The 24474-nt window shown below is 58.2% G+C and overlaps 1 protein-coding gene across 2 annotated transcripts; it reads left to right on the top strand.

Moving 5' to 3' along the window:
* The first annotated feature begins 250 nt into the window (after positions 1-250).
* On the top strand, positions 251-16424 carry FHOD1 (formin homology 2 domain containing 1). Of its 2 annotated transcripts, none has more exons than XM_058034004.1 (22): positions 251-436; positions 6429-6535; positions 6673-6737; positions 8045-8112; positions 8199-8304; positions 8673-8767; positions 9188-9299; positions 9391-9485; positions 9574-9717; positions 9836-10050; positions 10204-10314; positions 11772-11938; positions 12189-13042; positions 13299-13451; positions 13593-13775; positions 14041-14160; positions 14313-14474; positions 14573-14763; positions 14836-15028; positions 15108-15261; positions 15347-15523; positions 16025-16424. In XM_058034004.1, the coding sequence occupies exons 1-22, from the start codon at positions 251-253 to the stop codon at positions 16105-16107; spliced, it is 3741 nt and encodes a 1246-aa protein (XP_057889987.1). In that variant the 3' UTR covers positions 16108-16424. The 2 variants fall into 2 exon arrangements, with proteins under 2 accessions (XP_057889987.1, XP_057889988.1); XM_058034005.1 differs by lacking the exon at positions 251-436 and adding an exon at positions 6228-6291.
* The last annotated feature ends 8050 nt before the right edge of the window (positions 16425-24474 follow it).

Below are 24474 nucleotides of genomic sequence, written 5' to 3'. Positions count from 1 at the left end.
CCGGTGGAGCCCCCCAGAGCTCGAACCATCCATCCTGGAGCACCCTGGTGCCAGAGCGTTCCGGTGGAGCCCCCCAGAGCCCGGAGCATCCCGGTGCCCGGAGCATCCTCCCCGGATGGCCCGCGGGAGGGCGCGCCGAGCGCCGAGAGCCGAGCGCGGAGCGGCCGCTCCCGGGACGGGGAGGGCGGAGGGGCCGGGCCGAGCCCGTGTCCGCCCCGGGTGCGCGCGGGGCCGCGGCGGCGGCGGGGCCATGGCGCTGGTGGAGGCGGCGGAGGCGACGGTGCCATGCCGGGTGCAGTACCTGGAGGACGGGGATCCCTTCGCCTTCGGCAGCTTCCCGGAGCCCCGACGAGCCCCGGTTTACGCCGTGGAGGAGGCGCTGGCCCTGGGGGCGCAGCTGCCCGCGCTGCACCGCCTGGTCGGGGCCCCGCTGCCGGTGAGCGGGGACGGGGACGGCGGGGAAGGCACCGTGCGGGGCTCGGGGTGGGGATGGCTGGCTAGGGGGGACCGGGGGGCGAGGGATGGGACGGGGTGTCCCCGGCAGCGCTGCCGGTGTGAGTCACGGCGGGTTTATGAGCTCCGGCGGGAGATGCCAGCCTCGGCCGGCCCCAATGAGTCGGCGGGAGGAAGAGGATGTGCTGCTCAGAGCATGCAGGAACCCTGGCAGGGGGAAGCAGGATGAGGGCAGGCGTCCATCTCCATGTGGTCGGGGCTGAGGCAGGCAGCGTGTTCTCCGCCGGCCTCGCCCTTCCACGCCGGGAACCGGGAGCGGAGCGCACGGGCTCCGCCTGGGACCCTTCCCGTGCTGCTTCTCGCTGCGGCACCTGGAGCGCGGGGCGGTGATGGTGGGGGCGGAGAGCCGCCAGCCCCTCATCTCACCGCTCCGGCGGCAGCTTTGTCAGCGGAGAGCAGCACGGAAATGCACGCTGAGCAATTTCCTTCAGCTGGGAGGAAGGCAGGAGGCCGAATGTAAAGCGAGGCACCGTGTCTTGTTTGTGTGTCCTCGAGTCTGGCTCGGGCTGGGAAGTGGAGGAGACACGGGAGACAGGGCACCCTCCCTGCCTGTCTCCTGTGGACGTGATGCTCTCGGAGCATCCTTCTCAGGATGGGGACAGGCTTGTTTTCTTCCTCAGGAACGCGAGATCCAGCAGAGCCTGGCAATAACTGAGCATCTCGGTCTTTCAGCACCTCAGGAGTGCAGGGAAGGGAGGCAGGAACCCCGGTTGGCTGGGGAGAGCTCTGCTCAGAGCTAGAGCGGAGAGATGGAGCAGCAGGAGAGGGAAATTCAGCTCGCTGTGCCCGACACTGAGCTTGCTGGCCTTCCAGGGGAGAGGGGATCACTTTGAGACCTTTGCCTGCACCACAAAGAACCCTCCCGTTTATTCCTTTTTTCATTTTTCTTGGAGCAAAGAAGCAGCGTCTCATGTCGCCGTCATGGGATTTTTAGGCGGTGACTAAAGGGAGTTTGTTTGGGAACAAACAGCTTGGAGACATGACGAATGGAGCAAACTCAAATTTCATGCGTGTGCCGTGCTCCCTGGGCAGGAGCTGGCTGTAACGGGATCGCCAGCCCGGAGCGCTGCCATGGTGGCAGGGGCAGGGGGAGGGGACACTGGACACTGCGTTCCCGAGGGCGGCAGCGCTGCGAGGTCCTGTGCCCAGCAGAAGGGTGTTGATCCTGCGATTTCAGGCTCTGTTCTCTAGCTAATCCAAGCTCTGGATATTTTTTGTCCTGTAGTTTCCCTGTATCATCCCACAACCCTTGGTGAAATCGCAGGTGAACCACCTGGATCCTGCTCTGGGCTTATAAACCAGATTTCTGGATTATATAGGTTATAAACCATGCTGCCTTTACCACACAGCGCTCTCTGAGGCAGCAAGGGCTGCAGAATGTCCCACCTGACAAGCTGGGATGCTGGCTGGGGTTTGCACGAGCAAATGTGCTCATTGGGAGCCTCCTGCACCGGGATTTACAGCCTGTGGAGTGAGGTCAGTCTCCCAAGGCACCCAGCTCAGTTGAAATTCAGAACTGGCACCCTTGGAGCCATGCAGATGTTGTTCCCCTGGCATGACCAGCCAAAGCCTCCCCTGGTGCCTTTTGTGCCAGGTAGCACTCAGCTCCCTTAGTCACCGCCCTAAAATTAGTAAATGAACACTCGGATTTTTCCCAAGGAACTGGCTGTAGAAAAGTTCAACTGGGAATGCCTGGTGCCAGGTTTGTCCTGCTGGGCAGCATGCCTGGACCTGCAGAGCACTGGAAGAGAGTGCAGCAGCCAGGAGGGAGCTGGGCTATGGCACCCTCGTAGTTGGAGGAAGATTGAGCCGCAGGCACCCAGGGGATGAGCTGCCATGGGAGAGCAGCTGAGCCCGGCTAAGCAGCTCCCTGTGCTGGGAACAGCTTAGAGATGATGAGCAAGAGGTTTCTGGTGCAAGCATCACTGCCTTGAATAGCCTGTCCTGCCCCATGACACCCTTGGTGCTTCCTCTCCCTGAACAGGACCTGTCACTGATGACTTTTTCATGCTCTCCGGGAAGTGTTTGTGCTTGGAAATACCTTCCTGCTTTGTTTGCTGCTGCTGCATTGTTTGCCTCCAGGCTGATACTATCTTCTCCGCTTTCCAGCATTTTTTTTAGTACCCTTGGGTGATGCTTGGGCAGGGAGTGGCCATTCTCTGAACCTCTGCAGGCAGGTTTTGACAGGGCAGGTTTTTTTGGCTGTCCTTTAAGTCCCCAAATGCCCCTGCGGCTCCCTAGAGCACTATCTCACCTCTGAATCTGGGGATTTTTCCAAACAATTGCAAAACCCATCAGGCTAGAGCTTTGCATTCTCCTTCCTCCCCCGGAAATCTGGGAAGAGCAAACAGTTCACTGGCCTCGGTGCCATAAACTTGCTGAGAGCTCTTGTACTCAATAGAGGTGCCGGTGGGGCAATCTCTGTGTGTGAAGTGAGCAATCCCCATCCCACAGCCTTGCTGCCCTCTGTTTCCTAACAGGCTGGAGGAGGGCTTTGGTGAGGGTTTGTGCCCCACTTCACCCCTGGATGGTAGGAAAGCAGTGAGGAGGGGTCAGCAGCAGCACTGAGTGTTGGTGCTCAGCAGCCCCCAGCACTCCCCATCCCTGCATGGATCCCAGGAAGGGAACTGCAGCCAGGCACTCATGCCATGGCTTTTCCAGGACACCAACTGGTGCCTGGCACTGGGCTCCTCCCACTGCCACAGGTCTGTTGGTAAACAGCAGGAGATCTGTTAATGAGCAATGAGCCCAGCTGGAGGAGCTTCCAGAGGGAAGCAAGCTGGCACTTCTGGGCCAGCTCTGGGTGACCTCCAGAGATCCCTCCTGCCCCCATGACAAGGCAGTGGCAGTGTTCTCATCCACTTGCTGCCATCCATCATGCAGGAGTTGCCAAGCACCTGAGTGCCCTGGCAAAGGACACCCCTCCTAACCCTGCAGCTAAACTCTGGTGAATGTGCCTGGCTGGGCTTGGGCTTGGGCTTGAGGTTAGGGTTGGGGTGAGTTCTGTGGCTGGTGTAACTCTATAAACCATCAGCCCCTGTGTGTTTTGGGAGGAAGAGCAGCAGCTGGTGATGCCAGTGCTTTCTGAACTGTCAGTGCCTTGTGTTTAACTGCTACTATATTTAAATAATATATTTTTCCTGTAGTTTCCCCACAGCCTTTCTAGAAGAGCTGTGGCGATGCTGAGAAATTGTGGTTACTGCAAAAAGAAAGTGTTAGAAAGGGGGTAAAAGTGGTAAAAGTGTTTCCTTTGCTGACAGATAAAGAGGATATTTGTTGCCTGGCCTTGGAGCGTGCGGGGATGCTGTGATAGGGGTGAGCAGGAAAATGTTATGCTGTGGTGGGGAGTGTGAGTTTGTGCATGGATGCTGCCTCCATATTGAAGGTGAGGAGGTTTCCATCACACACCCCCACTGAATCCTAGAATGATTTGGATTTGAAGGGATCTTAAAGAGATCATCTTGTTCCACTCCACTGCCATGGGCAGGAACACCTTCCATCAGACCTCTTGTTCCAAGTCCCGTCCAGCCTGGCCTCGAACACTTCCAGGGATGGGGCATTCAACACAGACAGAATCTTTTTCCAGGTTGTGGGTCCTTGTTCCACATCAGGGCTGGCACGAGCATCGTGTCCTCAGCAAGACCCCAGAGCCTCCCTGTGAATGGGTGAAGGCCATCCATGCTGCTGCAGGGTGGCTGGGACTCCCAGGAGCCACGGGCTGGATGTGTGAGCGTGGGACACTCTCCTCTCCCAGCTCTGCTTTGCCATCAATCCCCATTTCCCTCAAAGTCTGGCTCATTTTGTAATGGTTTACCAGGCAGGAGACAGATGAATCAGAGCCACCCTGCACTGGGAGCTGTCAGTAACCTGTGACCCCAACTTGCTGTCCCCAGCACCATGACACTGAGACCTCAGCTTGATCCTACACCGTATAAACCCCCTGTCTGAATAACCCCTGGCCCTGGGGCAGCTGCTGCTCCCTGGTGTGGAAGTGCTGCCCAGGATTTTTGGCAGGGCTGCAGGAGCCTGGGACGGCCTCTCCCCATCCCCAGGGAGGCCCAGGGCTTGGAGCATCCCTAGTGGGAAATGTTGCCAAGCTCACACGGGAAATACACGGGGTCAAGTCCCAGGGGCTTGGCCTCCCCCCACAGCTGGGACATGTCAGCAGCCCCAGAGGAGCTGGGGATGTTAACTCTGGCTTGCTGGGGCCGTGGCAGCCCAGAGAAGGCAAGGGCTTTGTACTGGGGTGATTTGCTCTTTGCTGACTTAGAGTGCCTGGGTGGATGCAGGGATGCCTGAGGGATGGCCAGGAGGCTGGCAGAGGTGCCAGTGGGGATGCAGGGGTGGCCAGGAGCATACAGAGATAGGGAGGATGCCCAGGAGTATGCAGGAATTGGCTGGGTGGATGCAGGGATGTCCAGGTCGATGCAGGGATGCAGGACAGCCTGTCTCAGGGGAGGAATTGAAGCATTCCCCAGTGAGCAAACCCTGTGTAGGGTCAGTGTGAGGGACTCACGCTGTCAAGGCAGAGCTGGCAGCCAGGAGTGCCTGCCCAGTGCCAGGTGCTGTGTTTGCCAAGCCTGTGTTTGCTGCACATTGCCATGGCTGGCTGGCATGGCCAGCAATGTCCAACCCAACAACAGTGCCCTGCCAAATTGCCCAGTTAATGACTTCAATTCATGTGTCATTTGACTTTACCCTATGGTATTAAAGTCACACCCACCGTGAATTCATATGTGTGAGCTTGTGCCCAATGCTGGGATTGGGCACAATCAATGCAGGGAGATGGGAATGTCATGGAAAGGAATCCCAGTGAGACACAGGATCCATACCCAGAATTGCAGTGGGATCTCCAGGGCCACAGTGGGGAAAGGCATTGATGGGAAAGGCAGAGAAGCTGTGATTGTTCCCATCTGAGCTCCTCAGCCACAACACTGTGCTTGGAGCTTTTGCAATTTGGGGTTGAAATTGAGGTGGGGTTTTAGATGGCTGATGGATCCCCACTTCTGTCCCCTATTGCTGCTTGCTCTTGTTTGCACAAGAGCAGCTTTAATAATGGGGTTTTATCCCCAGTCCTCAGTTCCTGCCCTGCAGATGTGTTCCTTGGAGATGGGTTGAGCAGGGAGAGGGTGGGGCAGGGGAGTTGCAAGTGCTTTAGGAACAGATCCAGATGTGCAGGGTGCTGGCACTGCCCTCCCTCTGCTTCTGCTCATGCCCTGAGGGTGAATTGCCATGTCCCAGAAGACCTGGCTGGGTGCTGTGGGGTGCTGCTGGCTCCAGGGTACCTCAGGGACTTTGTGGGTGCTGTGCACCATGGGTGCTGTGCATGGATTTTCTGGGAAGGTGCCCCTTGCCCTTGTCTCAGGGCTGTGCTTATCCAAATTCTGATGGAAGACGCCACGTGGCTCTGGGCTGAGTCAGAGGGTGTGTCAGCCAGGGCACATCCCAGGGATTGGCACTGCTTTGGGGGGTCCCTGCCTGGGCTGGGTGCCCAACAGTTCCCTCAGACCCAGTCCCTGCAGGCAGGGGCAGTTTGCCAGCCCTGGGAGGAGATGGATCCTGCCCCAGCTGAGCCCCTGCTGACTAAGGGGAGCCCCAGGGAGCCAATCAGCCTCTTGCCATGGTTCCCACCCAGGGATTGCCAAGGAGCTCAGTGCTGGCAGGACCGCCCTCACTCAGCCTTTTCCTGCCTGGGGCTCCATGTTTCTCCACAATCAGCACCAGGCTGAGGCAGAAGGTGCTGGGACATCTCCCTGCAGAGCCAGTGGCCGGGGACAGGTGGGACATGCCACCCTGCTTCAGGATGTGTCTGCCAACTGAGTTTGGTGTGAGTGGGAGGGTGACCTGGGAATGCTCTGGGAGCCTGTAGGGCTGGGGTGGGCATGGGCACTCAGCCTCGCTGTCTGCATCCCCAGCTGGAGGACTGCACGCTGCAGATCTCACCCTCTGGACACTACCTGGACCTTGACTTATCCCTGCTGGAACAGAAGGATGATCTGGAGGGTTTCTATGAGGAGGTCAGGTAGGGAACATGGGGTACCTGAGCCACAGGGGTACCTGTCACCACAGGGACCCACAGGTGTGTGTACACCACGGGCAAGGAGCCAGGGCTGGGGTGGTCCCTCTGCAGCACTCACAGCACATTTTCCCTCACCTCAGGAAGGGGCGCCGGCCGACGCTGATCCTGCGCACGCAGCTCTCCGTCCGAGTCCACGCCATCATCGGTGAGTTGGGGCTGCTCCCTCCTCCAGCCTGCTCCAGCAGCTCCACTGCCCTGCATGGGGGAGGTTTGGCCTCTGCAGTGAGTTCTGGCCAGGGTTTTTGTGATGGAGAGGGCTGCTTCCACCCCATAACCCCTCCCAGAGATCAGGGGATGTGGTCACTGGGGGTACCCGCTGGGTTAATCCCCTCCATCCTCACAGATCAGGACTTTGGCCTGTTGGGCTGGGAGCCCACCACCCACTGCAGTTATTCTGGGTCACTCAGGCAAGCTCTAAATATAGCTGTGAAGACATAAACAAAGGGCTCTTGCGCAGCAGAAAGTGCTGCCATGGTTCAGGCAGCCTGCTCTGAGGTCCTGCAAAATATTCAGGAGTCTCAAGCCTTTTTTTTTTTGTCTTTGGCAGGAGGAAAACAAGCACTGAGCAGAGTGATGCCAGATGGGCATCAGCTGACTGTGCAGGGCTGCAGCTGAACCATGCAGGAAGGGGCAGGAAGCCCAGGGTCAGGGTCATGGTCGTGCTCTTTGCCAGCAGTTCCCAGGCTCTGTCTGAGCTCTGAGCTCTTCTGCTTTTCCTCCCAGCAGCTCTGCCTTCCCTCCCAGCTCTGACAAGCTGATAAGCAAGTGGAGGAGGCTGCCAGGACACTGTGTTTTACAGGGCATATCAGGAGGACTACTTGGACATCTTGTTTTTGGCTTGTTGCAGCTGTAAGCCTGACCCACATAAGTTGGGATGTGTGGCTAACTCAGTTTTTGCATGTGGGAAGTGCTGGCTCCCAATGGCCTTGGTGCCTTCCAGCTTCCCAATGCCCTGGCTGCTCCACGCTGGCTCCTGCCTGCAGGCACACCCCCATAAGCACATAGTCTCCACCCCAGTGACAGTCCTGTCCCTGAGCAACCTGTGTCACACTACTGCCTTTCCTAGCCCCATCCTGTGTTTTTTTTCCCAAGCCCTGGGGCTGCTGGGAACTCTGGAACCATGGTATGGCTGTGCCCAGGGAGGGCTGGCTAAAAGTAGCTCAACCTCTTGCCTGTGTTCCTGTTTAGGTTCTGCAAAGGAAACCAGAGGGGATATTTGTGTCATTGCTGGTCAGTAAAAGAGGGAAAAAAAAAAGGAAATAGGAAAGTGGGAGGGCTGAAATATGTAGTTGTGGTAGAGCAGCTGCTCCCAGCCACTGTGTCCCACAGCCAGGGCAGTGCTGGGGTGATGGCACAGAGATCAGGATCAGGATTAGTCAGGATGAGGGGCTTTCCCAGGAAGCCCCAGTTGAGCAGTGAGCCACTCACACCACATCTCTCCTTTCCTCCCAGAGAAGCTGTACAACTCACGGGGGCCCGAGCTGCGGAGGTCCCTCTTCTCCCTGAAGCAGCTCTTCCAGGTGAGGGGATGCTGGTGTGGTGGGGGACAGGGGCTCCCCCAGGGCTGGCTGCCACACTGCAGTAACACTTGGCCTTCTCCCCACAGGAGGACAAGGACCTGGTGCCAGAGTTTGTGAACCTGGAGGGGTTGACGTGCCTGATCAAAGTGGGGACAGAGGCTGACCAGAACTACCAGAATTACATCCTCCGGGGTTGGTATTTGGGCACCTCTGGAGCAGGTTCCCTAAAGAAGCTGTGGGTGCCCCATCCCTGGAAGTGCTCAAGGCCAGGTTGGATGGGTCTTTTATGCAACCTGGTCTAATGGAAGGTGTCCCTGCCTGCGGCAAGGGAGTTGGAATGGGTCTTTAAGGTCCCTTCCAACCCAAAGCATTCCAGGATTCCGTGCTTGTCCACAGGGAGGAAGGCTGGCACTCAGGGCGGGTGAGCCACAAAGTCTGCCAGGGCTGCTCTGCCTTCCCAGCAGCCAGACATTGCTCTTGCTGCAGTGATGCTGTGCAGGGATGGAAATTCCCAACCCCTGCCTGCTGCACCATCAGCCTGCCCACTCTCTGCCTTGCAGCCTTGAGCCAGATCATGCTCTTCGTGGATGGGATGCTGGGTGTCATCAACCACAACGAGACTGTCCAGTGGCTGTACACGCTCTCAGGAAGCCCAGTGAGTGCCTGTTGCTCTTGGGGGGCTGCCTGTGCCCTCCACTGCATCCCCTTCCCTGCTTGTGGCTGTCCCCTTGAACCATCCCTCAGAGGATGTGCCTCACTCTCTGCCTCTGGGCTTGGTACCCTGGTACCTTTGCTTGTGTTGGGTCCTGCTCCCAGCCTTCTGGAAGTCACCCAGGATCTGCAGACCTCCCTGTCCTGATGTGACCACATTCCCAAGCACAGAGCTTGAGTAAGACACTCCTGCTCCAGGTCCGTTCCCAGTGCCTCTCAGCCATCAGCTCACAGCTGCAAGTCCCTGGCCCCACAGCAAAGCTCCCAGTCCTGGGGCATGGGCACAGCCACCCCACGGTGCCCCAGCAGCACGCTGGCAGGCCCCTGTCACTGCTGCTGTCCCAGCTGCCATCCCTTGTCCCAGTTTCGCCTGGTGGTGAAGATGGCCCTGAAGCTGCTCCTGGTGTTTGTGGAGTACACAGAGCCCAACGCCTTGCTGCTCATCCGTGCCGTCAATGCCGTGGACCAGGCCAGAGGTGAGCACAGCTCCAGCCTCCTGCGAGGTCCCTGTGGGGGACAGTGTCCCCTCCCAGCCTGCATGTCACCTGTTCATGCCTCTTTTCCCAGGTGCCTGTCCGTGGTCCAACTTAATGGCCATCCTGGACCAGCGCAACGGGGCTGACACGGAGCTGCTGGTGTTCACCATGACACTGATCAACAAGGTCTGTGGGGGTGTCCCCGTGGTGCCACCCTGCTGGGGCTCAGTGTGGGTCACCCCAGTGCCAGCAGCATCCCTCTGATTCTGCCCAGACGCTGGCAGCCCTCCCAGACCAGGACACCTTCTATGATGTGACCGACTGCCTGGAGCAGCAGGGCATGGAGCAGGTGGTGCAGCAGTACCTGGGCAGCAAGGGCACCGACCTCGACTTGAAGCAGCAGTTCACAATCTACGAGGTGAGGGGGGCTCCAGAAGGATCTGGCCACGTGCCACCTGCCTCCAGCAGGGAGGCTGAGTGCATGGGGTGGCAGGGATGCTGCTGTGCCCGGTGCCATGCCCCTGGTCCCTCCACAGAGTGCTCTCAAGCTGGAGGATGATGTGGAAGAGCCGCCCTCAGGGGGACGCAAAGAGCGGAGGAGGACAGATGAGGGCCGGCGTGGGTGGCGATCCCAGGGTGGCTCCCAGGATCCCAGTGCCGATGCCCAGCCACTGCTGGGGTCTCCTGACACTCCAAAGGAGCCCCCAGCTGAGGACAACCTGCCTATCCCTGCACCAAGCAGCCCAGCAGAGTAAGTGCAGCTGGAGGTGGTCTGTGGTGGGGATGCTCCTGGGATGGTGAAGACACCGAGATGCCACATAAGCAGCACTTGGATCCATTGCTGGTGCCAGGGTGGAGAGCAGTCCTGTGGGACCTGCTCTCAGTCCCTGTCAACTCCTTCCAGACCCTGTCCCACCAGCATCTACAACAGCACATCCAGCGTGCGGCTGGCCCTGGCCTCCCCCCCGGCTGAGAAGGAGCAGCCCCCGGGCCCAGGAGAGCGCAGTGTCTACAAGTAAGGAGCCAGGGGGGGCTGGGGGCATGGAGGTGCCCAGGGCAGCAGGGTGGGCTCCCAGGAGCGTGAGGTGTGTCCATCCCAGGGCACACTCTGCCTTTCCCTGGGGAGAAACAGTCTGGGAGGGCACTGGAGCTGGAGAGATGTATGAAGGGGCAGCAGGTATCAAAGGGTCCAGCCAGGGGCTCCAAGGCATCCTTTGGGCATGCACAGCTCTGCTCCAGCTCCCCATTCTCCTCTCTGCCCAAGCTTGCCCTCTCCTCTGCCCACTCTTTCTGTCTTTCCTTTTGCAGGCTGCACCAAACTGCCCCTGTCTGGTAAGTGCCTGGCTCTGCACGTGCATGCTCCCTCCCAGCATGATCACAGAATCATAACATCCTGGAGTAGTTTGGGTTGAAAGGGACCTTAAAAATCATCTAGTTCCAATGCTTCCACTAGATTGCTCAAAGCCTGATCTTACAGGGATGGGGCATCCACAGCTTCTCTGGGCAACCTATGCCAGTGTCTCACCACCCTTACAGGGAAGAATTTCCTCCTAATATCCAATTTAAATCTACTCTCTTTCAGCTTAATGTCCTATTAATTCTCCCTTGCCCTATCCTATGATGCTCTGGGGGAGCAGTCACTTGCACTCACCTTGCTGCCCCCATCCCTTGCCTCTCCCCTTCAAGTCCTACCTGTGAGACCCCAAGCCCCTCCCTCATCACCCCACAGGATGTGGCACGCTCTGATCCCTGCTTTGGGGTGAGGTGTCCTTGCTGGGGGTGGCACAGGCTGCTCCAGGTGATGGACAATGTCCCATCTCTCCAGCACCCGAGGCCACGTGGTGCCTGGGCCAGAGGGGACTTGCCAGGGCTCTCCTGGCTCCCTGTGAACCCTGGGGCCATGGGGCAAGGGTTCCATGCTGGAGGGCTGCCAGGTGGGTGTGTGCAGGATGCACGAGCCCCAGGGCACTGAAGCAGTGGGGGCTAACCCCTGTTTTCCCTCAGGCGGGAGGAGGCCCCCTCCTTGCATGAGGACAAGCCTATTTTGAAGAAGTTTGAGTAAGTAGAGGCATGCGTGTGTCTCCAGGCATGCGCTTCCTTGGAGTGGTACCCGGCTGGAGGTATCTGGGCTCTGGCCACACAGGGCATGAGGAGCAGGATCATGCCCTCAAGTCTCTGCCTTGGTGCCCTCCTGGGTTTTGCAGCTTTTGGATGAGGGTTGCAGTGAGCACCAGGTCTGTTGGGACCAGCTGGTGACAGCAGCACCCTGTTGGCACAGCCGTGGGGCCATCACCCCTCTCTGCAGGGCTCAGAGGAGGGTGAATCCTTGGTGTCCCTAATGTGGTGTGGCCAGCACAGGGGGTTTCTGTGCTGTGGGACTGGCTGTGCAGTGTGGCATGGCGTGGTTTGCTGGTTGTCCCTATTGTCCTCATCCCTGCTTTGCTTTTGGCCAACATCCACCCCATCTTGCAGAGCTCGCTTTTTGGAGAACCTGGCTGCAGCCCAGAAGGAGAAGATCTCTTCCATGGCCAAGGGACGGCTCGATGTCCTCAGTGATACTACACTGGAGCATCCTACTGCTCTTGCATGGGAAAAAGACCACGGCACCTCTGACCCCAGGGTGGAGCCACCCAGCATAAGTAGGTGCTGCCAGGGTGTGTGTTCCCAGCTCATCTGGGTCCCTGGGTGGGGATTAGTGGCCCCTCAGTCCCCATCCCATCCCTGCATCTGTGACACACAGAGCCCTGGAGGAGATGGTTGTACCTCCTTGCTCAAAATGCTGGCATCTGAGCACACCTCACTGCAGAGCAGGACTCCAACTCTGCATTGAGCCAGCACTACCTGCCCCCTCCAAGCAGATTATTCCAGCTTCTTCCTCTCTCCCTGCAGGGTCTCATTTGCCTCGATCTGACATCACTGACTCCTGCAGCACCATCTCCTCTGACACCAAGTTTATGCTGGACATGCTCTATGCCAAGGGCTCCTCGGAGTCGGGGAGGGAGAAGGTGCTCCATGAAATGCCTTTATCCCCCCAGATCCAGGGTGAGGTGGAGATGGACACCAAGGGAAGCAGCAGCCAGGAGCAGGAGAGTGCCTGGCCCTGTGGCAGGGCTCCAGACGGGCCAGTAGCCAGCGCCCATGCCAAGCTGGTACGTGCCATGTCCAGCATAGATGATGAGACCCACACACAGAAGCTGGAGAACACTGGAATGATGCCCATCAAAAAGGACACAGAGCTGACATGGGAGCGCCTGGAGACCGTCCCTGTGCAGCTGAAGATCAAGGACATGGACTTCACTGACTTGGGGGATGAAGAAGACTTTGACATCCTGGACACGGGGCCAATGACCAACGGATCTTTCCTCCATCCTGGCATTGAAGCAATGAGTGCTGGAACATTCATGGCTCCCCCTCCACCTCCTGCCCTCCCTGGTTGCCCACCACCTCCACCTCCTGCCCTCCCTGGTTGCCCACCACCTCCACCACCTCCACCCCCTGCCATCCCTGGCTGCCCACCCCCACCGGGGCTGCCAGGTCCCGCAACAACAGATGGCCCCTCCGAGGCCAAGAAGAAGAGGACAGTGAAGCTCTTCTGGAAGGAGCTGAAGCAGCTGGATGGGACTGTGGGAAGTGGCAGGTTTGGCCAGGGGACACTTTGGGCATCCCTGCAGAATGTTGAGGTCAATACTGCGAAACTGGAGCATCTCTTTGAGTCACGGTCAAAGGAAGCGCCAACCTCAAAGGTACCAGTGGGCACCCATTGGCCGAGGGGCACTGAGGGGTGGGAGGAAGGCTGTGAGTTCCTGTGGGGATCCTGTTACCCCTACCCTATCTCAAGGATGGGCACCAGAAGCCTGGAGGCTCAGTGGGAATGATTATGGGCAGTGCACAGATTTGGTTTGGCTCACTGCCTGGTCTGTGTTTGGTTCCCTGTGTTCATAAGTTCATGAAGGTGAGCCCTTTGCCTGGCTGTCCCCACCCATCCTGCCCTCTTTGCAGAAAGCCATTGATGGGAAGAAGGTGGTGGTGGTGTTGGATCCCAAGAGGAGCAACGCCATCAACATTGGTCTCACTGTGTTGCCACCCGTCCATATAATCAAGACAGCCGTGCTCAACTTTGATGAGTTTGCAGTCAGTAAGGAAGGGATTGAGGTGAGCACAAGAGAAGCAGGCTCAGCTCCTTTGAGGTCCTCAGCAGGTCATTTCCCCAGGCTAGGAGGCATCCATGCCATAATGCCTGGGGTGACACATCCTACATATGGAGTCTGACATATCCCTCTCTCCCTGCTGCAGAAAATCCTAACCATGGTCCCAACTGAGGAGGAAAAACAGAAGATCCAGGAGGCCCAGTTGGCCAATCCTGATGTGCCTTTGGGCTCTGCAGAGCAGTTCCTGCTCTCCCTGTCTTCCATCAGTGACCTCACAGCCAGGCTCCAGCTCTGGGCCTTCAAGCTGGACTATGAGAGCCTGGAGCAGGTAGGGAGCCATGTAGCCCATCTCCCCTCTGCCCTCCCACTGCTGACACCCCAGCAGTGCTAAGCACTGAGCCAAGCACGTTTCTGGTGAGGACCAGTCATATCCAAACATGGGAGGTGCCCCAGCATGGCTGGGGATGGGCTGCAGACCCCCAAGGCAAGCAAGGGCTTGGATTGATCAGGAGGTGGTTGTCCTCGTGGGTGAATGCTGAAGCTCCCAAGGGAGAGGGTGGCCAAGGGATCTCACCTGCTTCTCCCTCACCCAGGAGATCGCAGAGCCGCTCTTTGATCTGAAGGTAGGCATGGAGCAGCTGGCCAGAAATCACACATTCAAGTGCATCTTGGCCACGCTACTGGCGATGGGCAACTTCTTGAATGGTTCCCAGGTGAGGAGCAGGGTGAGGACCAGCCATGGTTTGTGGGCACCTAGAAGGGTCTGTGGGGAGCTGGGAGGTGCTGGTGGGGACCCAGTGGATCTGCAGACTGGAGGTCTGCTGGATTAGAGACGAGAGTCCCTGCTGAGTCCATTGGGTTTCAGAGCAGAGGCTTTGACCTCGGCTACCTGGCGAAGGTCTCGGAAGTGAAGGACACAGTGCACCGGCAGTCCCTGCTCTACCATCTCTGCCAGATGGTGGTAGAGAAGTTCCCAGAAACCACTGACCTCTACTCAGAAATTGCCTCCATCACCCGCTCCGCCAAGGTAAGGCAAGGCAGGTGACACCCAGGCAGGGGGAGGCTGTGGGGGAGATGTGCCCAGCTACACCAGCATGGCCAAGGACTGACACCTCACTCTTCCAGATTGACTTTGAAGAGCTGGCCAACAGCCTGGTGCAGCTAGAACGGAGGTGCAGGGCCTCCTGGCACAACCTGAAGGTGATTGCCAAGCATGAGACCAAGCCAGTGCTGAAGACCAAGCTGACAGAGTTCCTCAAGGATAGCACCCAGCGCATCATCGTCCTGAAGGTGGTGCACAGACGTGTCCTCAACAGGTTGGTGGCTTGGGGACACAGCAGGAACCTTGCAGTCCTGTTGGTGGCCCTCCGTGACTGATGTTCCCGTAGGTTTCACTCCTTCCTGCTGTACCTGGGCTACCCCGCGAGCGCGGTGCGGGATGTGAAGGTGACATCCATCTGCAAACTGCTGCAGGAGTTCGCCCTGGAGTACCGCACCTGCTGGGAGCGCGTGCTGCTGCAGCAGAAGAAACGCGCCGCCCACCGCGAGCGCAACAAAACCCGGGGCCGGCTCATCACCGAGGTACGGGGACACTCGCCTGGGTGCCACCAGGAGGTGATGCCCACCATGTCCCCAACACCAACCTCTCCTCCCACTGCAGACTGAGAAATTCTCCGGCATTGCCGAGGCCGTTCTGCCGCCTGCCGTGGTGTCCAGCAGCCCCAGGGAGCAGATGGAAGCGGGTCACGAGTGCATGAAGATTGTGCTGACCTCCCCCACAGATATCCCTGCCCGCCGCAGCCGAGCCAGCCAGGGTAGGAGCAGGATGGCTGAGGAACTCAAGACATGCCCAGCTGGCTGGGAGCAGCTGGTGCCAGCATCCTCATTGTCCCCATGCAGGAACAGGGCATGGCACCCCGACCCATGGCTCTCCAGCCCAGGAGGATGTTCCCAGCTCACCTGATGATGCTTCAGATGAAATCATGGACCAGCTGGTGAAATCGGTGACACGCAATCCCAACCCCCGACCCTGCCCCAACAAGGAGCGCAGGAGGTCCCGAGGCAATAGGAAGTCTTGTAAGTCCCATCCCTGTGTCCTTATGCCCTGTTCCATCTCTGTTCCATGTTTTGTTCCTGTACACTGTCCCATCTCCATGTCTCTATCCCATGTCCGTGTCCCTGCTCAGATGCTTTTTCCCAGCTCTGTATCCCTGTCTCCTTACTCTTTCCCATCTCTTTGTCTCTATTTCCATGCCCTGTCCCATCTCTCTTCCCAGGCTCTGCCCAATCCCCATACTCCTTTTCATCTCTGTCCCCGTCACTGTCTTGTTCCATCTCCATGTCTCTGTGCTGTGTCCCCTGTCCTTTGTGTCCTTGTTCCCATGCCCTGTCTGGCTCCTTCCCCATGGGCCACCCATGACCTGCCATGCTGAGCCCACCAGACAGGATGTACCCTGAGACCAGTCCATGCCAGTGCACCCCATTACCCTGTCCCTGCCTGAGCAGGCCCCCATGTGTGGGGACTCTGGCAGCCAGTGCTGCTCGCGCTGGCAGTGCCACACTCTGCTCTTCCCGCAGTGCGGCGGACGCTGAAGAGCGGCCTCACCGAAGAGCTGGTGCAGGCCCTGGGCCTGGGGCAGGTGCCTGGCATGGAGATTTGAGGGGGCTCTGGCTGCTCCCCACTGCCAGCAACCCCAGGGCAGGACGTGGTGGCAGCCCCTGCGGTCCTAGGAAAGGCACGCTCTGCACCTTTGGCCTCGCCTCACTTTTCCCTGCTGGCCTCCAGCTCCCAGAGGCGCAGGGAGCAGAAGGGCAGTGATGCCCCAGAGCTGCTCCATGGCGACCGGGATGGAGGACACTCAGCACCTTGTGCTTGGAGGCTCGAGGTTCATCTTCTCAACAGTATTAGAGCGGTCAAGGGGCTGGACTCAGATGCCCTCTGGAACTGGGTCTGGCCCACAGCTGCTGTGGTAATAAAATGATCTGATATGCTGCCAGCATCCCTTATTCCTGTACCTGAGAGGCCAGAATGATGTGATACTCCCTCCCTGGCCAAGCCAGTATCCCTTCTCCTGCAAACCCAGCCCTGCTGCCTGGGGCAAGCACTCAGCCAGCCCTGTGGTTTGTAGGCACCATTGTCCCTCTGGGAACAGCATGATCCCCTCTGTACCGGGACAGCTGGGGGACTTTTCCAGAAGGAGCAAGGACTGCTGCCAGGCTCAAGGCTGCACGCTCAAGGACAGGAGCAGTGGCTCGAGCACAAGGCCACAGCACAGTAAAATTGTCTCACACTTCACGTCTCCTTTACAAACCTCTCCTGGGGGGTTTAGCCAGACCCAGACCTGGGTCAGAGGCAGGGTGGTTGTTCCCCTCTAGGAGCAGGTCCAGGGCACAGCAGCCGTGTGTTCCCCAGCTGCAAGCCTCAGAAATACCAGTGCTTGGCAAAGACAGGCTGCCTGTTCCTGTAAATGCACTAAGGCCAGCATCTGCCTGTCCCCGTGGGAGCCTGGGAGATGTTCCTGCCACCTCCTGTCCCAGTGTGGCTCATGCCATGCCAGACACAGGTTAAACCCCACAAAGGGTGCAATGCTCCTCACAGTGGGTACCATTTCTGAGGATCCCCCTCTGCCAGTGCTCTGGGCACTCTCACCTGTGGTAGAGGCATTTGGGAATGGTGTCACATCATCCATCACGACAGCTCCACCTCGGCGCTGCCTCCAGCCCTGAATCCCGCACAGCAGGTCCCTGTGGCCTTCAAGGAATGAAGAAAAACTCCATGGGGCAGGGCAGCTTTTTCCTCCGGGCTATATCTGCCCAGGGTTTTTCCTCTCCCACGAGGCTGGACATGCCAGCCTGCCCCAGTTTGCAGTGTCTGAGATCTTCCTGAGTGGCCCTGAAAGCAGCAGCATGCCAGACTGAGAGCTGCAAGTGTCCCAGAAGTGCCTCAAGATATGGTCTGGCTTTCCTGGCCTCTGTGTGCTTGACTTGGGGCTGCAAAGAGAGGACAAAGAGGTTATGACAGGTAACAATGAGGAGGAAGGAGAAGGGGCTGAGAAAGCATCTTCCTGACCCCCTGCACCTACTCCAGGTACCTAAAATGACATTGCATGTGTCAGAGCCCCAGGATTGTTACTCCTGAGGGCTTGCTGGGGAAAACTGAGGCAGGGTGCAGGGGACTGTGTTTGGGTTTTTCCACCTTTTTTTTCTTTTCAGCCTTGGTGTTATTTCCAGGATTCCCAGCCTGGCCCTGGACACACGCTGCCCTTGAGCGGCGCCTGAAGTGCTTGGCTTGGCCTCAGCACAAGTCATTTATGCCAAAAATATGACCAGCAGGGGTGACCCCTGAGAAGGAGAGGGGGTGGCAGGATGCTGGAGGCGCCTTTGCAAGCTGAGGGGGGTTTGGGGCAGTCAGACAGGCTTGGTGAGGACCTGGGACACACGTGGCCTTAGGCAGCATCAACAGCGATGGGCTCGGGGTGCTGCACCCCCAGTGGGCTTCTCGAGGTGGGATGAAGCGACCCTGCCAGGGCACCCCATGGCACCCAGCCCCTCCATTCCTTCCTCCATCCCCATCCGTGCCTCCATGCCTGCGTGGCTCCTGCCCAGCCGGCCCGGCACCACGAGCTGTGCCTTGCTGCCACGAGGGGGCACGGTGGCCACACGCAGGCGAGGCCACCCTAAGGGACGCTTCCTGTCCCGAGAGGATGCCCCGTGTCCCGCCGCTCTTCAGCGACTCGCCAACAACAATGGGCTTCATTTTGTTCTCCCCTGGCTGGCAGCCGGCGGGGCTGCACCCTGCTCCCCCCACCCAGACACACAGCCTGCCCCTTTCATGTCTTCTGTTCAATGACAGCCGCGTCCTTGGTCCGGGCTGTTTGTCTGGCCGGCGGGGACAGGCTCCTGTCCCCTGGGATCAGCTGTGTCTCCACGGCTTGTCCCTGGCCCTCATCCTGCCCTGGCCCCGTTCCAGGCAGCGGGAAGAAGCAGGGGACAGCAGGAATGAGCCTGGCTCCCCTTTATGTTGCATTTCTGCTCTTCTGTAGCTTCCACCCTCACTGTGATAGATGTTCCCTGCCTTCTCCATTCCAGCTTTTCCATGGGACTGTCCCAGCACAGGATCCTGTTTGCTGCCACACTCTGAGGTCGGCTCCAGCTCCATGCTCCATGGGCATGTTCCCAGTGGCACCCCCAAGCTCAGGGTGGGGGATTGCCTGAGGTCCTGGCCTCGTGGTTGCCATGAAGCCCCACCACCTTGTGTGGGAAGCACAATTCCCATCAGTGAAGGCACAACCTTTCTCTTCCCAGGTTAGAACCATCTCGAACACTTCTTGCAAACACTGGTGCACCCTGGCCACCTCCCAGAAGCATTATGATCCTCTACCCCCCCCCAAAATTCCTCCTCCTGCCTCAGCTGGAGGACACCTACTCCACTTCCTGGCCTCAGCCCTCTTAAGCAACTTCAGGCTGACAACATGCTCCATTCTGCAACCACCTTCCCCAGCAGGATGGAGGCGTGGAATTGGAACCAGGTCACAGCTGCTGTGACCTACTGCCACCTTCCCTAGGAGCAGAGGGAGCAGAATGTCACCCGGCCCAGTCAGCTTCCCCTGGCATCTGTCCTCTGACCAAGGGGAGACACATTTCCCCCGTCCCCATCACTCCAGTGTTGAGATACAGGCTCTGTGATGGGCAGAAACGGGAGATGGGAGGCTGATGTTGTGCTGGCAAAGGAAGCCTGGCATGGTACCACACATGACCCAGGAGAACACTAAGTATTAGAGGAGATGGAATCACTGTTCCACAGCCACACTGAAGGAGTGAGGTCCCTGCAGCCCAAAATCAGCTCTGGTTTGGGGAACTGTGGTGCAGAAAGCCTGGCTGGCAAAGGCTGTGCAGGCACAGTGACACAAGGTCCTGGCCAGGGCAGAAGGTGGAACCACCCAAAGCCATGAATGTGTCTGGAAACTGAGCTGTGTTTTGTAAATACCTGGGGATCATGTGCAAACTGAAAAAACAAGTCAGGAATGTTCTGAAGACAAGGGGGTCTGGAAAGAGCCAGACCCAGGGGCAGTGCTTGGCTGGATGCTCCATGCTGCCAGCAAGGCTCTCCTGGGGAGCAGCCCTGCTACTCTGCAAAGGAGCTGCTCCAGCCACAGCACCCCAGGAGCAAGGAGGTCCTGCCCAGCTGCTGGGGAAAGCTTTGAGCTGTGCCCACCATCCTGCTCAGGTGTGTGGAAACACCCTACAGATGGAGGATCAAAGCCTGGGTCTCAGGCTGATTCCATCAACATGGCACCAAATGCAGCAGACAATGAACACCAATGGTCACCTGTGATTTACAGCTTCAAAATATAAGGAAAGATCAAAAAAAGGTCCTTTGTCAATGAAGCTGGAAACAAGGAATGGAAAATGCTGGGGAAGAAGAGGAAGAAGATGCCAGAACAAAGAGCTAAGGTGGCTCCACGGAGGCTGTGGCTGAGGTTGGCTGTGCCATGAGAAGTGCCTCCAGGCTGGGATTTTTTAGACTCAGTATCCCATGCCTTAGGTTTGGGAAAGGATCACAGGGATGTTTGGTGCAAGAAAGGCTTTCCTGGAGGTGAACCTGGCTTAGCTGAATCACAGCTGAGGATCTGTGCTCCCCAGAGAAGAATGCCACAATAACAGAGTTCCCACTACAGCAGCAAAGTTCAACCAGAACCAAGACTACTGCACAAAGTTCAGTAGTGGGACACAAATATTTAGTGCCAGGAGTAATTAATCACTGTCCTTTGCAAGATGCTTTGGGGCAAAATGAGAGTTAAATTCCAGGTGGTGCAACAGCCTTTGTAACCCCTGAACTGTCTCCAGCCCCAGATGCCAATGGGCTCCAGTGTCTCACATCCTCACCATGAAGGATGAACCCCTGTCCATTCAAGGGCACTTTGAGGACATTGTGTGGGAGACAAGGAGCCCCCTGTGCTTTAGTGCAGCATCCCCTTTCCTGTGTGCTTGACAGTCCATGGTGGGTACCCAGCCCTCAAGTGACATTGAAGGAGGCTTCAGCCCCATGGTCCCCTCTCCTGAGACAGCTGCTCCCAGGGAAGGACTGTACCTTATGGCATTTGTGAGGAAGCAAGAGCTGGCACAAATATCCATCAGCACTGAACAGGCAAAAGTGGCCTGTTAGACGCTTGCCTGGGTGGCGTTTCCTGAGGAGATAATAGCCCTGGAAGAAGGACTTGCTGTTTTGGAGAAGATTAAGTACCTGTGGCAGCAGCATGCGGATGAATCACAACCCTCATGGGCTTAGAGACCCTGGAAATGGCTTATGGCACTTTGAAAACAATGTCATGAATCTTCTGCAGATCAGATTAGGGAGTGGAACAATTATCTCAAAACCTGTTAGTCATGGGAGGCTCCAGGAGCTGGAGGAACAGCCTAGGGCAAGGGGAGCACTAGGAAGATGTGGTTTGTGTGTCCTCCCTCCCAGGGACCTGCTTGAGCAGCCCCAGGAAAGGTGTGGGAGGTGGCTGTGGTTGAACCAGCCCTGCTTCCCCTGTGAAAGGTGAGCTGTAATTAGCAGAACGGGTACGGAAGAGCTCAAGTAGGTCAAAAGGTAATGGGGCTATCACTGCGTTTCCCAACAGCACGGCGCGGCTGGGAGGCACCCTCGGGGTTGGGCAATGGGCAGATGAACAAGGCCAGGCACTGTCTGCAAGGGAAGAGCCACCAGTCCTCCTGACTGCACACCAGCCTTCTGGGGGAAAGCTGGGGAGCAGCCAGAGACAGCAAATGGTGCTGCTGGTTCAGCCCCACCACATGGGGCCTGAGGTGAGAAAACCCACAGAAAGGCCTGACTGGTGTGACAAAGAGCAGCACAGTTATCTACAAACCCATCTGAGGTGTCCCACAAGATGGGCATCCTGAGGCCATGTGTGGGGAGATCTGGGAGGGATGGATAATGGATGGATGGATGGATGGATGGATGGATGGATGGATGGATGGATGGATGGATGGATGGATGGATGGGCATCCAACCCAGCTCTCAAGGGGTTGTGGAAATTCACGTTGCAATTTGGGAACGGCCACATCTACCCTCTGTGAAATACATGGGTACAGACTCTACATTCTGTCTGTCCCTGCAAAGCACCATATCCCTGATTTCACTCCTTTGCATGCCCCAGCACTTCCAGCTTGGCCATCACAGTGAGGGATGGCCTCTCATGGAAAACAACCTTTCTCCAACAGGATTTTTCAAGCCCCGGTGACGTGATGTGTGGTGAGGTTTAACCAGGTTCTCTTCAGAGCCCAAGTTCCCTGAGGCTCTACTTTGTGGTCACCTCTTATTGTTTTCACCAGGTTCAGTAGCCCAGGGCTGCAAGCAAGCAGATTCCTGTGGGAGAGCCCGCGGCCATGCTGTTGGGAGCATCCCTCCTCCTCCTCTACCTTGCTGGCTTCCCAACATTCCCTTGAGCACTTCAAACTCAGCTGGGTGACACCACCACACCCCCGCCAAACCACCCCAGCCTGTTCCATGCTGTACTTCTGCAGCTGTTGCCATCCCCACTGATGAAATGTGGTTTTCTGCCAGTACCAGGGAGGTTGTTTCCAATAAGGATGGCACAGGCATCCCTGGCACATGCTGCCACCACCACAGGGCTCGGGGGTCTGGTGGGGCAGCTGGTGCTGATGGCAGCACAGCTGGCAGGGCCTGGCTCCACCAGGGAGGGAGAGGTGTTGGTGATGGCACGTGAGAGCCCAGAGAGTGCCGAGAGTCAGGCCCACGACAGGGACGCACGAAGGATCACCGCGTACGGAGACTTGGTGAAATATTAAAGCAGGTGCTTAATAAAGCGAGCCCAGCGGCAGCAATTACCCTGTGTAATTAACCTGGGAAGGAGAGGACTTTGTCCCCCAGCCAGGTGGTGCAGGGAGCTCCTGCCAGCAGCTGCTGGAGGTGGCACGGACCTGGCACCCAGCACTGCACGGCAGGGCTTCCCCAGGCTCCACTGGGGAAAGCCAGGACCTGAGCTCCCAGCATGGCTCACCCTGCTGCAGCCCCAGAATCACACCAGGTACGTGAGTGGCAGAGCACTGCCTGCTTTGGGTGTGAGAAATGCTTTGGGATCCCCCTGGAGTCATTGTCCCCAAGTCACAGGGAGCAGCTGGGAGAGATTCACACCTCACCTGCCTGCTCTGGGCACTGAGGAACTGAGCATGGCTGGCCAAGGCAGCAGGAGCTGGGCAGCCACTGCTCCTCTGGTGCTCCCCAGCAGGGCCTGAGGGCGCTGCCCTGTGCAGGGGGACCCGATCGAGGGGTGGCCCTGACGGTGGCCATGCCCTGTGCTCCCCTGTCCCATGGGGCGTGGGTGCTGGTGGCACTGGTTCTGGCTCGGGCAGCCTCCCTCCTGCCAAGCCTCCCTGGATCCAATGGCACTTCCTGCCAGGAAGCTCTGCCTGAGCCAAGCTGTGCCAGGCCAAACCAAGCCGAGCTGAGCTAAGTTGAACCAACTGAGCTGAACTGTGCTTACCTAGGTGGCATGACGTGCTGAGCTGTGCCAAACCAAGCTGAGCTGAGCTGTGCTGTAGGTGCTGCATAACCAAGCCATACTGAACCGAGTTGAACCATGCTGGACTGAGATGAGATGAGATGAGCTGAGCTGTGCCAAACTGAGTTGAGCTGAGCTGCACTGAGCCAATTTGAGCCAAATCAAGCTGAACTATGCCTGCCTAGGTACCATGATGCCCTAAGCCGTGCTGAGCTGAGTCATGCTGAGCCATGTCAAGCTCTGCTGAGTTAAGCTGTGCCTATTTAGGCAGCATGATGTCTCAAGACGTGCTGAGCCAAGCCAAGCTAAGCTGTGTCAAGCTGAGCTGTGCCTGCCTGTGGTGCCTGAGCTGAGCTGTCCTGTACATGGTATGACATCCCAATCTGTGCTAAGCCAGGCTGAACTGAGTTGAGTCTACATGAGTGTCCTGACTGTCCTGAGCTGAGCTGAGATGAATTGCACCTATCTAGGTGGCAGAATGTTCTGAGTCGAACCGAGCTGTGGCAAGCTGAACCATGCCTACTGAGGTGCCACAATGTACAGGGCAGGGCTCAGCTGAGCTGAGCTGGGCCAAGCCAAACTCAGCTTAAATGAGTGGCATTGTGTCCCAAGCAAGACTGAGCTATGCCAAGCTGAGCTGAATTGTGCCTACTGAGGTGGCGCAATGTCAGGTGCTCAGCTGGGCCAAGCCAAGCCAAGTCAAGCCAAACTGTGACTATCTGGCACATCATCATCTCCTGGTCTGTGCTGAGCTGAGCTGTGCAAATTGAGGTGGCATGGTGTCCTGAGCTGTTCTGAGCTGAGCTGTGCCAAGCTGGACCAAGCTGAATTGTGCCTACTTAGGTGGCAAAATGTTCTGAGCAGGGCTGAGCTGAGCTGAGCTGTGCTGACCGAGATGAGCCATGTCTACTGAGCTGGCAAAATGCCCCAAGCTATGCTGAACTGAATCTACTTGGGTGGCATCATGGACCCTAGCTGAGCTGAGCTGAGCCATGCCAGACTAAGCAACACTAAACACACCTACCTAGGCAGCAGAATATCCTGAGCAGCACTGACCAAGCCAAACCGTGCCGAGCCGAGCCGAGCCGCGCCTACCCAGGCAGCACGATGTCCCAAGCCGTGCCTCGCAGTACCGCGCCGAGCCGAGCCGAGCCGAGCCGAGCCGTGGGTACCAAGGTGCTCTGCCTTCCCCCCTCCCCGGCCGCCGCTGCCGGTGCCGGTGCCCGGCGCTCCCGGTGCCCGGCGCTCCCGTCCCGCCCGTCTCCCATTGGCGGCGGCCGGTCCCGCCCCGCCCCGCTCCCCCGCCGGGCGGCTATAAACGGGCGCGGCGGGGCGGGCGAGCGGCAGCGGCGGGGCCGTGCCGGGCCCGGGATCGGGACCGGGATGGAGCCGGGGCTGGAGCGCTGGGCGCACGGCGCGCTGTGGGCGGCTCTGGCCGGCAGCCTGGCGCTGCGGGCGGCGCGGCGGGCGCCGGGGCCGGGCCGGGGGCTGGGGCCGCCG

The sequence above is a fragment of the Melospiza georgiana genome, chromosome 14, assembly GCF_028018845.1.
Source record: "Melospiza georgiana isolate bMelGeo1 chromosome 14, bMelGeo1.pri, whole genome shotgun sequence".
Classification (NCBI taxonomy): Eukaryota; Metazoa; Chordata; class Aves; order Passeriformes; family Passerellidae; genus Melospiza; species Melospiza georgiana.
This window is presented reverse-complemented; position numbering and strand designations above follow the sequence as displayed.